At 44.3% G+C, this 14,637-nt stretch overlaps 1 protein-coding gene across 2 annotated transcripts in view; it reads right to left on the bottom strand.

Moving 5' to 3' along the window:
• Positions 1-1,117: 1,117 nt before the first annotated feature.
• Positions 1,118-14,637, bottom strand: part of mmd2 (monocyte to macrophage differentiation associated 2) — a 39,706-nt gene continuing 26,186 nt past the window's right edge. For both annotated transcript variants that reach the window (XM_033041124.1, XM_033041122.1), the window contains 4 exons: positions 12,138-12,212; positions 9,607-9,708; positions 4,758-4,827; positions 1,118-1,871 (listed from right to left, as the gene is read on the bottom strand). In XM_033041124.1, coding sequence (XP_032897015.1) covers positions 1,683-1,871; positions 4,758-4,827; positions 9,607-9,708; positions 12,138-12,212 — 436 coding nt within the window. In that variant the 3' untranslated portion in view covers positions 1,118-1,682. The remainder of the gene's footprint in view (positions 1,872-4,757; positions 4,828-9,606; positions 9,709-12,137; positions 12,213-14,637) is intronic.

The following is a 14,637-nucleotide window of genomic DNA, read 5'->3' as shown; positions in this document are numbered from 1 at the left end:
ATAATACGGCAAGACTGGAACCAAGAGTGCCGGAAAATCAGTGGTGAACCTCTAATTAAATACTGTAGGAAGGAACTGCAGATGCTGGTTTAAAGTGAAGATAGACACAAAATGCTGGAGTAACTCAGCGGGACAGGCAGCATCGCTGGATAGAAGGAATGGGTGGCATTTCGAGTCAAGATAATTCTTCAAACCTCTTGACTTGACTCTTGAGGTTATTAGTCTTATTAGGAAGAGGCCTAAAGCTGTGTGTGGTAACTGCTCGGAATGCTTGAAATCTATTTAAAGCCTGTATGGAATCGGACGGTTGCTCCTGAGATGCAGAACCGATGAATGCTATGGGTAATGGGTCTAAAGAAGACTAATTTCATGATCATAGAGAGATAGAGCACGGAAATAGGCCCTCAAGCCTTCTGAGACCACGGGCATCAACTTATGTTAATCCTACATTAACCCCATTTTTATTCTCCCAACATTTGCATCAACTCCCCTCATGTTTTAACTACACACCTGTATACTTGGGGCAATTTACCGTAGCTAATTAAACTACCAATCTGTATGATTTGGGGCCTCTGATGTGGAAGGAAACTGGAGCAGCAGGAAAATACCCAGTGTGCACACACCACGCAGGCAGTGCCCGAGCTCAGCATTGAACCTGGGACTCCAGGGCTGTGGGGCAGTGATTCTGTCAGCTACAATACTGTTTTTCTCCAGTCCTGCAGTTTCCTGAAGCCGGATGTCACATATTTGCCAACCATTCTACCAAAGTAATTCAACTTTATTCTGCACTCTGGATTTTCCCCTTTGCCCTCCTTACTGTACTTGAGTTTGACTTGATTATATTTACGTATAGTGTTATCTGATTTAGTTTAGCTTAAACATACAGCATGGGAGCAGGCCCTTCGGCCCACCATGCCCATGCCAACTAGTGAGCAACCGTTCATACTACCCAATTTTCTCATCCACTTCCTACACATTTGAGGCAGTTTACAGTTAACCTACAAACCCACACGTCATTGAGGTGTGGGAGGAAACCGGAGCACCTGGAAGAAACCCACGTGGTCACAGGGAGAACGTGCAAACTCCACACAGACAGCACCTGAGGTCAGGATTGAACCTGGGTTTCTGGCGCTGTGAGTCAGCAGCTCTTACGACTGCACCATTGCGCTGACCTATTGACTGGATAGCATGCAAAATAAAACTTTTCACTGTACCTCGATACACGCAACAATAATTAACCTAAACCAGATACTTCCATGGGTTTTCAACCATTCAAGTTTCAAGCGAATCCCTCTCATAATGAGCTTCATAATAATACAGACCCTTCTAGGATATATGATCTGCACTTGCACTCTTTTCACCGAAAAATGTCATTTAAGATGTAACTGTATCTAACAGAAGACACAGCCAATAATAAGCCAATGCGGTGCAGCTCTGATAACGAGTGCAGTCACGTTAACACTGATATTTGTACATGTGGAGATGTTTGTGAGCTTAATACTGGCCAAGGAACTGGTACTTTGGTGCTAAGAGGTAGGCGAAGAGTCTTGGACAATCTGGCAGTGACCTTCACTCATCGATTGCATGGCCCAGAGATTGTTGCAACGTCTGGTTATTGTTGCCGTGGTTTGTCCCACAGGTAATGTCCATCACAGGTCACCATCTGACCCCAAGGGATGTCTTCATCTCCAGGACTGCGGGCGGTACAGGTACCTCCAGATGGCGTAGTAATGGATCCCTGCTCCGATCGCCACAAAGAGGTGCCAGATTGCGTGCGCAAATGGAATCCGCCCGTCGCTCTTGAAGAACAACATTCCCAGGCAGTAGAAGAAACCACCCACCAGCAGTTCAAACAGTCCTTCAGTGTTAGGCTGACTCAAGAGAACAAAAAAAAAACCTTTATTTCAATAAACCATTTTGCTAACGGAACAGTATAGCACAGGAACAGGCCCTTCGGCCCACAATGTCCACGCTCAATGTGATGCCAAGTTAAACTAATCCCCTCTGTCTGCACGTGATCCATATTCTTCAAATCGCAACATATCCATGTGCCTATCCAAAAGCCTCTTAAATGCCTCTATCGTATTTGCCTCCACCGTCACCCCTGGCAGTATGTTCCAGGCACCCATCACTCACCCATGTGTAAAAAACTTGCCCCACACATCTCCTTTAAAACGTTGCCCCTGTCACCTTAAAGTTACACCCTCAGGACTTTGCATTTCCACTCTGGGAAATATATTCTAACTGTCTACAAAGATAAACACAAAGTGCTGGAGTAACTCAGCGGGTTAGGCAGTATCTCTGGAGAAAATGGATGGGTGACATTTTGGGTTGGAGCCCTTCTTCAGACATTTGTGCCGAGCATTGTTATAAACCAGCATCTGCAGTTCTTTGTTTCTAACTGTCTACAATATCTATACCTCTCATAATGTTATATACTTCTATCAGGTCTCCCCTCAGCCTCCGACGCACAGAGGGAGAAGAGGAGGGAAGAGACTGCAGCCCTAAGATTTTTGCCTCCATCACAGTGAGGAGGTGCTTGGAGGACTCACTGTGGTGGATGTTAATTTGTGTTTATTGTTGTTTATTATTGTATGTATGACTGCAGGCACGAAATTTCGTTCAGACCGTAAGGTCTGAATGACAATAAAGGAAATTCTAATTCTAATTCTAATTCAGAGATAACAATCAAAGTCTGTCCAACCTCTCCTTATATCTAATACTCACTAATCCAAGCAATTCCTTGTCAATGTTATAATTAAATTGCATGCACCTTTTTAGGAGAAGCAGATGGCCGAACTTGTAATTTATCAATTTGCACCTTGGCAACGGTCCCCTCACCAAACTTCAAAGAACATCAACAGTTTTCATGAACATGCGCAAAACAATTTGCAAAGTAGTTTTAAATTATAATTACTGTTGCAATTTCAAGAAATAATGCATCATTTTGGGCACGGCATGGTCCCATGAGTAGGAATCACTTAATAATTTGATCATTCATTTTAATTCGGAGCTAAATGAGAAATGGATAACATGTTTTAAAGACAAATATATATAGTATCAATAAATTCAATTTCTGACTGGTTCCTCTGGAGGCTTCGACACAACCATTCAATTTTTTTAAATTAAGAAACAATTGTGCCTCAATTAGACAATAGACAATAGACAATAGGTGCAGGAGTAGGCCATTTGGCTCTTCGAGCCAGCACCGCCATTCAATGTGATCATGGCTGATCATCCCCAATCAGTACCCCGTTCCTGCCTTCTCCCCATATCCCCTGACTCCGCTATTTTTAAGAGCCCTATCTAGCTCTCTCTTGAAAGCATCCAGAGAACCGGCCTCCACCGCCATCTGAGGCAGAGAATTCCACAGACTCACCACTCTCTGTGAGAAAAAGTGTTTCCTCACCTCCGTTCTAAATGGCTTACTCCTTATTCTTGAACTGTGGCGCCTGGTTCTGGACTCCCCCAACATCGGGAACATGTTTCCTGCCTCTAGCGTGTCCAAGCCGTCGCCTTTAGGCTTGTGGACTGAAGTCTCAGTTAAGAAGCCTGAGTAAATTGTCACGGTGGACACTCCAACACCATCTCTGCCATTTGGAGTATTCTGTACAATTCCACTACAGGAAGAATGTGGGCGTTTGGAGAGGGTGCAGAAGAGGTTTACCAGAATGCTGCCTGGATTAGTGGGTATAAGCTACAAGGAAAGGTTGAAGAAACTTGGATTATTTTCTCTAGACTGCTGGAGGTTGAAAGGAGATATGATAGATGTTGAGGCATAGATAACATAGAAACATAGAAAATAGGTGCAGGAGGAGGCCATTTGACCCTTCGAGCCAGCACCACCATTCATTGTGATCATGGCTGATCGTCCCCTATCAATAACCCGTGCCTGCCTTCTCCCCATATCGCTTGACTCCACTAGCCCCTAGAGCTCTATCTAACTCTCTCTTAAATCCATCCAGTGACTTGGCCTCCACTGCCCTCTGTGGCAGGGAATTCCATAAATTCACAACTCTCTGTTTTTTCTCACCTCAGTCTTAAATGACCTCCCCTTTATTCTAAGACTGTGGCACCTGGTTCTGGGCACACACAATATTAGGAACATTTTTCCTGCATCTAGCTTGTCTAGTCCTTTTATAATTTTATATGTTTCTATAAGATATCCCCTCGTCCTTCTAAACTCCAGTGAATACAAGCCCAATCTTTTCAATCTTTCCTCATATGACAGTCCCGCCATCCCAGGGATCAATCTCGCGAACCTATGCTGCACTGCCTCAATCACAAGGATGTCCCTCAAATTAGGAGACCAAAACTGTACACAATACTCCAGATGTGGTCTCACCAGAGCCCTATACAACTGCAGAAGAAGGTGGACAGTCAGACAGTCCAAGGGGGGGAAATGTCAAAGAGTAGTGGGCTTAGCTTTACGGTGAGAGGGGGAAAGTTTAATGGAGCCGAGCAGTGCGAGTTTCTTTACACATAGTGAGGAGGGTGTGTGGAACGCGGTGCCAGGGGTGGTGGTGGTGGAGGTGCCATGATAGTGGCATTTAAGAGTCTTTAAGATGGATATGCAAGGAATGGAGAGATATGGATCACGTGCTTGCAGATGAGGTTTGTTTATCTTGACATCATGTTACACATGGACATTGTGGGTCGAAGGACATTGTGGGCTTCACTGCATGAGAAGGATAAATAAATAGACAATGTATTGAAAATTCCGTCACACCGAATGGATCAGTTTTGGAACTTCTTACCATGGAGAGAATGACGAGTGCAGGAAAGATGCCCATCACCATGTAGCAGATCATTTCCACGATTTTGTACCTGCAAAGCGGCCAGAGAGACAGGGATGGGGTGGAGAGAATTTTGAGAATTAATATATTGGGTACATCAAGAGTGAACTTAGGTGCAAGGTAGTTGCTGTAACATCATTTAAACCACTTTTGAACAAGTACATGGATAGGGAAAGTTTAGAGGGATAAGGGCCAAATGTGGGATGGTGGGACTAGCATTATATCTTGGTCGGCATGGGGAAGTTGGGCTGAAGGGCCTGTTTCCATGCTGTATGACTCTATGATTATGATCACCTTCCTGCAACTTTTAATTCAGTATCTTGATTAAACAACATAAACTTTGTAAATGGACCAACTAAAGGAGGAAGAGGTCAAAGGGAAAGTGGGTCATAGTAGATTGAAGTGGACCAGAGAAAAATCAGATGAAGGCCAGAGTACCTCCAATTCAATGGGACTTTAGAACAGGCGATCTTTCTCATTCTCACTCTCCCAGTCAACTAAGGATAGAGCAAGCTCCAGAGATGCTGCCTGTCCCGCTGAGTTACTCTAGCATTGTGAGTCTATCCAAAGGCATTGATTACAGGCAATGCAAAAATCACAAAGCACAACATCCAATAATGAAGAAAATGAATGAACGTGAGAAAACAAGTTGTAATAATATTGGAATATAGGGGTGAAGAAAGTTGAAAGAGGATTTACTGATGGTGGAGTTTTATGTTTTGCTATTCATGAGGAAGCTGATGACGCACTGACATTTAGATGATTTGTTAGGTGGCAAGAGCATGTTTTATATCGAGGAATGTTAAATTCAGGCTGATTGTAACCACGGTCCATTAACCTCGGATGGGCAGCATTAAAATGGCTCCATCAAAATATGAAACAAAATAATTTGCACAAACAAATGGAAAATGTTTTTTTTATAACGTCTTGGAATTCGAATACAAATTGGACTGTGATCGATCGAGATTGTTATTGCTGAAAAGGAGTTAGCCTGAAGATTGTCCTCTCGCACAGTTCAAAGGGAGAGCAAGACCTCCACAATACAAAGGACATGTGCGGGGCAAGGTTTTTTTTGCACACAGTGCCTGGATTGTGCTGCTGGGGGTGGTGGTGGAGGCAGATACGATAGTGGACTTACAAGACTTTTGAGAGGCACATGATATGCAGAGAAAGGAGTGACATGGATTATGTGCAGGTAGATAGAATTGGTCTTGGCATCATGTTCAGCATAGACATTGTGGGCCGAAGGGCCTGTTCCTGTGCTGTACTGTTCTATGTTCTATATCAGTGGTTCCCAACCTTTTTTAGCTCATGGCCCCCTTGGGATCTTTTAATTTTTCTGTGCCCCCCCCCTGACATTATTAGCGGAACAAAAGTACTTCAATATTATAATACCTTCCATAAAAATATCAGTGTCTATTAATTGCACATATATTCTCTTTTATTCTATTCCACAAACATCAAAAATATTTTGTGGGTTCAATAAAACAACCATTTATGATCATACATTAAAAATATATTTCAACTACATAGATTTAAATTTATTAGAAGTGAAATTTAGGAGGCAACAGGGTGGTAGCTCTGGTGCCCCCTTCATTGAGCCGATGGCCCCCTAAATCCCCAAATTTTTCTGTGGCCCACCTGAAATTTGCCATGGTTATGGCCCCAGGTTGGGAATCACTGTTCTATATAATACACAATAGTGTGTGACCATTAATGATTGTGTTTGGTTGTAACTGTGATAGTCCACCTGGTCTTAACATTAGTGTCGCATTATCACAAATTGATAATAAACTAGTGCACCACTGATTGAACACAAACTCAAAATGACGCTCGGGTCGGGTGAGCGGGCGTATGGAAGGGCAGTGGGATATATCTCCCCTTCTTTCACTTCTTCGTTAGTTCTGGGGTTTTTCTTTTTTTTTTTTCGCGGCTTTCTCGAAATTCTTTCTTTTCTTTTTCTTTCCTTCTTTCTTTCCCTTTCTTCCTTTTTTCCGATTTAGTTATTAGTTTATAAAATGTTAAAAGTGAAGCAGTACGAAAATTGTATAATTGTTATGTCGATTACTTTCTCCTTGTACAATTGCTTCTAATAAAATCAATATTTACAAATAAAACGACTGCAGCACAGCCACTAGGTTGTGTGTGGAGAAAATCTATTTACATTTTGCATTCAATAACTTCAAGAGTTAGGAGTCAAGAACGTTTAATTATTATATGTACTGACAACGGAACAAGGAAATTCTTGCTTGCAGCAGCAATAACAGGCCTGGGGTTTCTCCAGTAGCTCCGGTTTCCTCCCACACTCCAACAATGTACAGGTTTGTAGGTTAATTGGCTACCCAGAGAAAACCCACGCAGGTCACGGGGAGAACGTACAAACTCTGTAAAGAAAGCACCCGTAGTCCGGATCAAACCCGGGTTTCTGGTGCTTGTGAGGCACCAACTCTACCGCTGCACCATCCTTTATGTTATTAAATCTAGGACAGTACGATCTACATATTAATGTTTTCTGATCAATGTTGTTTACTTTTTATTCTCCTAGTCATGTCATCACAAATGGAAGTATTTTTGAGGTAGTAGTATTTACCGAAGCTTAAAAAAATAAAATTTCCATCAAAATAATGATGTGAACTGAACATTCTTGGAACATGCAAGAGGTTCCAATTAGGAAGATGTACTGGGCTGTGTTAAATACTGTTCTCAGACTAGCCTCCAGGGGGCAGAGTAGGCTTAACATTCAGTAAAACAGAGTACTGGAGGAACTCAGCGGGTCAGGCAGCATCTGTGGAGGTAATGGATTGAAGGCTTTTCAGATCGGGACCCTTATTCAGACTGATTCTGAAGAGCCGTTAGTCTGTGGAATAGTCTCAACCTGTAACATCACCGGTCCATTCCTTCTGAACCTTCAGTATTTTGTAGTCGGCAGGGCAGTACTCTGCATATCGCCAACTTGGACAATTTTACATTTTATCAAGCCAATTAATCAAGCCAATTAAACTACAAACCTGCACGTCTTTCGAGTGTGGGAGGAAACCGAAGATCTCGTAGAAAACCCACGCAGATCACGCGGGGAACATACAAACTCCATACAGACAGCACCCGTAGTCGGGATCGAACCCAGGTCTCTGGCGCTGCATTTTTGCTGTAAGGCAGCAACTCTACCGCTGTGCCACCGTGACTGATTCCCTCCACAGATCAACGTCATAACATCATAAGATCATAAGTGATAGGAGCCATTCGGCCCATCAAGTCTACTCCGCCATTCAATCATGGCTGATCTATCTCTCCCTCCTAACCCCATTCTCCTGCCTTCTCCCCATAACCCCAGACACCCATACTAATCAAGAATCTATCTATCTCTGATTTAAATATATCCACCGACTTTGTCTCCACAACCTTCTGTGGCAAAGAACTCCACAGATTCACCACCATCAAGAGTCTAAAGAGAGAATCAAGAATTTGCTATTGCCATCTGTGGCAATATAGGAACAGTGAAATTATAACTTGCATCATCAGCATTACAAGCCTGTAAGCACAATACATTTAGGTAACATCTAATAAACAAAAAAGATGAAATTAATAACCTCAGTTCTAATATTCAATCCAACAGCATGAATATTGAATCGACAATAGACAATAGGTGCAGAAGTAGGCCATTCGGCCCTTCGAGCCAGCACTGCCAGGCAATGTGATCATGACTGATCATCCACAATCAGTACCCCTTCCTGCCTTTTCCCCATATCCCTTGAAGAGCCCTATCTAGCTCTCTCTTGAAAGTATCCAGAGAATGGGCCTCGTCCCATTTTTTGTCCCGTCCCCCCCCCCCCCCCCCCCTGCCCCCACCCCACCTCTACTTTCAGTGTGAAGGAGGGTTCTGACGTGAAACATCACCTATTCTTTTTCTCCAGAGATGCTGCCTGACCTGCCCCCCCCCCCCCTTCCATCTAAATCACCTCCTCTGGCTTCACATTTCATGTTGCTTCACCCATGACCTCACAACCTTTTGTCTTTTCATCCCTGGTCTTTGACCACTCGTCTGGCAATCTAATCCCCCCCCTCCCCCTCCCCCCCCCCCTCCCCCCGTCACCTATCACTTGTCTGGCTTTGTCACACCTCCCCCTCTCTTCCAGCTTTTTACCCCCTACTTATATATGACAAGCATCTCTAAGACGTTTGTGAGACTTTGACTTACCAGAAATTGGTAAAACCATTCCCTGCAAACTTCAGAAATACTTTACCCATCCATCTGCCAATGAAACCCACCCTCCGCCACCTCCAGTTTAAATTCTATTTGGAATATTTTGGAGGACCCAGAACCAAGAACCAAGCCCTCTCACCTGTATCCACCTATCACTTACCAGACTTTGTCCCGTTCCCCCCCCCAATCTTTTTTTCCCAGCTTTCTCCCCCCCCCACTACAATCTCTGAAAAAGGATCCTGACCCAAAACATTGCCTATCCATCCATGTCCTCCAGAGATGCTGCCTGACTCACAGAGTTACTCCAGCACTTTGTGTTTTGCTCAAGATTCTGCAGTTTCTTGTGACTCCAGATTTAACAGTCAGTGTGTGCTTCTGGGCGGTTTTTGAAAAACACTCTGTTCCTGGAAGTAGATAAATAATGTGATGTGTGGATAAGCGAGCTGGAGGTGGGGCACAACCCATATCTCGCCCTCTGTTCGCCTAGATTAGTGCCATGAAACTGCTATTGCCAGCTTTAACAAGATCCGTCAACACCATGGTGAGTACATCCCTCGCACTATTTTCTCTGCACCCTCTACTTCACATTCAGTTGGTCGAGTTACTCACCTTTCGTGAAACAGAAATACATAGAGTGTCCCTACACAGGCCATTATCCAAATGATCCAACGCATGTGAGATGCCCATGGACCCAGCTCCCGTAGATTCAGCCTGTTGAACGAAACAGTAGTAGAGTCATACAGCATGGAAACAGGCCGCTCGGCCCAACTAGACCGTGCTGGCCAAGATGCCCCATCTAAGCCAGTCCCATTTCCCTTCATTTAGCCCATATTCCCCCTAAACCTTCCTATCTATGTACCTGTCCAAATGCCTATTAAATGTCAGAAGTTATGGGGAGAAGGCAGGAGAATGGGGTTAGGAGGGAGAGGTAGATCACCCTCTGTGTGAAAAAGTTGCCATTCAGCTTCCTCAGACTTCTTTAGTTTGAAGAAGAAGGGTTCTGACCAGAAACGTCACCTATCCATTTTCTCCAGAGATGCTGCCTGACCCGCTGAGTTACTGCCAGCATTTCATGTCTACCTTCGATGTAAACCAGCATCTGCAACTGCTCCCTACACCTCCAGCTTACCCGTGGGTGTTTGCAAGAACAAGTGAACTAATGTCTCTTCCAAAGACATAATTCTCCCAGGAAAAATGAAGAATATACCCCTTGGTCTTAAAATAACCTGAAGCTGGCACTGAATACAGGTGTCAGAGGTTATGGGGAGAAGGCAGGAGAATGGGGTTAGGAGGGAGAGATGGATCAGCCATGATTGAATGGCAGAGTAGACTTGATGAGCTGAATGGCCTAATTCTATATCTATCCCTTATGACTACGTTGGAGTGAATGTGGTTAATGCACTCTCTGTCCCAATGGCCTTGCTGATGCCATAGTCATATCCCAGGAGGGATAAAGCTAGTTTTTTTCCAATTAGACTTCTTCATTTGTAAACTCATGAGGAGAAATTCATCCCTGAGCAATAAAATAAACCATCAGGCAAACCACAAATTTTCAGCAGCAAGGTATAGAGCAAACTTAAATCCCGCAGCCTGCTAAATTTAGCAATTTAATTCATAACTGCATTACCTAGGAGACCAAGCCTGGTATTAAAGCCGTCAGGGTAATTCATGAAAGTGGAAAAATAAGAAAGGATTATTACTGTAAATTTAAAGCAATTGCCAATGTGGTCTTGAACCCACACATAAATTAGCTGAATAAATAACACAAGATAGACACAAAGTGCTGGAGTAACTCAGCGGGTCAGGCAGCATCTCCGGAGAAAATGGATCGGCGACGTTTCGGGTTGGGATGTCTGAAGAAGGGTCCCAACCCGGAATGTCAACTATCCATTTTCTCCAGAGATGCTACCTGACCCGCTGAATTACTTCAGTACTTTGTGTCGATCTTCTGTATGTACCAGCATCCGCAATTCCTTTTTACACTTAATAACTGTTTTTGGTAGGTAATTCTCTTGGAAACTTATTAAAAGTCACATTTTGAGGATAAATGTTCCTTCTGAATAAATCACGCAAAAGTGAGAGAAAAAAAAAAAAGAAGACTCTCGACATAAAGCTGTATGCAAAGTAAGAAGGGTCTCGACCCAAAACGTCGCCTATTCCTTCTCTCCATAGATGCTGCCTCACCCGCTGAGTTTCTCCAGCATTTTTTGTAAACCAATTGTTCTCATCCGTTTTCACTGAGGAGAAGATCACGGAAGCTAAGGAATTAGATTGTGATGTCTGAGATCAGATATGAGTTACTGAAGAGAAGCAATTGAAGGATTTAATGTGTATCAAAATAGATAAATCCCCATGGCCTGAACAAGTACTTCCTGTGTGAAGTAACTGCTGTATTGTTCCAGGACCTTATGGTCTTCTGACGAGATGGAACTAATTGGGGGCGGCACACTGGTGCAGCAGGTGAAACAGCTGCCTCACAGCACCAGAGACCCAGGTTCGATTCTGACCTCGGGTGCTGTCTGTGGGGAGTTTGCACGTTCTCCCTGTGACTGCGTGGGTTTTCCTCGGGTGCAGACACACAATGCTGGAGTAACTCAGCGGGTGAGGCCACATCTCTGGAGAGGAGGAATGGGTGACGTTTCGGGTCGAGACCCTTCTTCAGACTGATGTCGGGACAAAGATAGATTGTAGGCGGAGACAGTAAGTGGTGGGAGAACTGGGAAGGGGGAGGGGGTGGAGAGAGAGGGAAAGCAAGTTAGAGAAGCCAATGTTCATACCGCTGGGGTGTAAACTACCCAAGCGAAATATGAGGTGCTGTTCCTCCAATTTGCGCTGGGCCTCACTCTGACAATGGAGGAGGCCCAGGACAGAAAGACCAGATTGGGAATGTGAAATTCCTCGGGTGTTCCATTTTCTCCCACATCCCCCAAAATGTGCGGGTTTGTAGATCAATAGACTTCTGTACATTTCCCCTCAGTGTGTAAGGAGCGAGTGGAGAATATTGGTTACCAGAACTAGTGTGAACGGGTGATTTGCTCAAGATTCTAGCATCCGTACTTTCATCCGCCTCTACGTTGATGCCATCTGTTTGTCTAATTATCGCCCTTATAGTCACAACCTTTAGTTCTTTGTTCACTCACCAGGGGGCATATGAGGCGGCGATGAAGAAATAGATCACCATTCTGTCGAACATGTGGAAGCAGTGCTCCGTTGTTCTGGAGAAAGAAAGAAGATAATTGTGCAGAATTCCTCTGTGTGTGCCGTCCACAAACAAAGTTTAGATAAGCATTGTTTTGCTTCACAAAAAATAAGTAGGACATCGTCCCTCTAAATGTAATCCTAGCTCAGCACAGAGGCGTTCCAATGCTTCCAATTAAAACGGGTGTAATCAGAACTGTCCCTACCGCTGAAAACCCCCTAAATGGGTCAGACTCTTTTGTATAATAATTACGCTGTCTTCTAAATTCAGCACACACACACACACAAAATGACAAGGCTAGATAGGGCTCTTAAAAATAGTGGAGTCAGGGGATATGGGGAGAAGGCAGGAACTGATTGGGGATGATCAGCCATGATCACATTGAATGGCAGTGCTGTCTCGAAGGGCCGAATGGCCTACTCCTGCACCTATTGTCTATTGTCTATTGACTATTGTCTAAAATGCTGGAGAAACTCAACAGGTCAGGCAGCGTCTCTGGAGAACATGGATAGGTGACGTTTCGGGTTTCCGATTCGAAATGCCGCCTATCCATGTTCTCCAGGGATGCTGCCTGAGCCGCTGAGTTACTCCAGCATTTTGTGCCTGTCTTTGGTATAAACCAGCGCCTGCAGTTCCTCGTTATTATACACCCACACAATGATGTTGCCAGGACTTGAGGGCCAGAGTGATAGAGAGAGGTTGAGCAGTCTAGGACTTTATTCCTTGGAGCACAGGAGGCTGAGGGGTGATCTTATCGAGGTGTATAAAATCATGAAGGGATTAGATAGGTAGGGTGACTGTACAGGGTCTTTTACCCAGAGTTGGGGAATCAAGAACCAGAGGTCTTCGGTTTAAGGTAAGAGGGGAAAGGTTTCATAGGGACCTGGGTTGGATCCTTTTCCACAGAGGGTGGAGGTTATTGGGACCAGCTGCCAGCGGAGGTAGTTGAGGCAGGTACTATAACGTTTAAGAGACATTTGGACAGGTACATGAATAGGAAAAATTCACAGGGTGGTGAATCTGTGGAATTCTTTGCCACAGAAGGCTGTGGAGGACAAGCCAGTGGAAATACTTAAGGCAGAGATAGATAGATTCTTGATTAGTACGGGTGTCAGAAGTTATGAGGAGAAAGCAGGAGAATAGGGTTAGGAGGGAGAGACAGATGAGCCATGATTGAATGGCAGAGTGGACTTGATGGGCCGAATGGCCCAATTCTACTCCTATCACTTATGATCTTATGAAAAGCTTGGAGAGACTTGGGCTAAACACGGGGCAGGTAGGACTGGTGCAGAGGGGCATGTTGGTCGGCGTGGGGAAGTCGGGCCAAAGGGCCTGTTTCCGTGCTGTATCACACTATTACACGCACATCCACACACAAACATGCATATGCATAAATTAACACACACACACCAGCGTACGCACACGCACACACACACACTCATCTCCACACACCCAAAACATACGTGCATACACAAACACACACACAAACCCTCACCACACACATCTAACACGTTCATGCACACACACACAAACATACACACACATACAAATATACACACAAACCAATTAGGTTGTCGAAAGAATGGTGAAAAAGAAAAATATTTGAATTACCCTTTTTTTAAAAGACACAATATAATGACATTACTGCCTGGTCCACTGCCAACTCAGTATTCACATGGAGGATATTACTCGTCCTATTTACATAAAGCCAGCCGTTGCCTAGCAACATTATTCTGGTCTATTTAGACGTTGTTGATGGTTTATGCTTCATATTTAATTAATCAACTGACAGGTGGCAGAATATCAACAAATTGAAAACCCAGTGTCTGGCACCGGCCAAAGAAACAATGTTCACTAATGTGTTAATGTCATTGTTAATGTGACCAAGATTCTGGCCCCTCTCTCCCACCACGATGCTCGGGACATGCTGGGTCTGGGAATGTGGAAGGAAGGAATTCCCCACTCTCCCCACTCTTCTGGATAACCCCAGAGGAACGTCCTCCCTTAATAACGTTCCATCGAGATAAATCTGAAGAACGGCCCCGACCCAAAACGTCACCCGTCCTTTTCCTGCAGATTCTCTCTGACCCACTGAGTTACTCCAGCACTTTGTGTCCATCTGAGACTCCAAGCCTATTCAACAGTGAACTGGAGGTAGCATTGTGAAGGACTGACTGGGGTGAATCCAGATTGGAAAAGAATGGAGCGATGAGAAGAGATTAGTTTATTTTGGCATCAGGTTTGGCACAGACATTGTGGGCCGAAGGATCTGTTCCTGTGTTGTACTGTTCTATGTCTTACGAAAGTATGATGTCCCTGTATACTAGGTCCATAGTTCCTCTGAAAGCGAAAAAGACACAAAGTGCTGGAGTAACTCAGTGGGTCAGGCAACATCTCTGGAGAACATGGATCGGAGAGGTTTCAGGGTCCGGACCCTTCCG

Source organism: Amblyraja radiata, chromosome 22 (genome assembly GCF_010909765.2).
Source record: "Amblyraja radiata isolate CabotCenter1 chromosome 22, sAmbRad1.1.pri, whole genome shotgun sequence".
Lineage (NCBI taxonomy): Eukaryota > Metazoa > Chordata > Chondrichthyes > Rajiformes > Rajidae > Amblyraja > Amblyraja radiata.
Note: the sequence above shows the minus strand (reverse complement) of the source record. Positions and strands in the feature narration are given on the sequence as shown.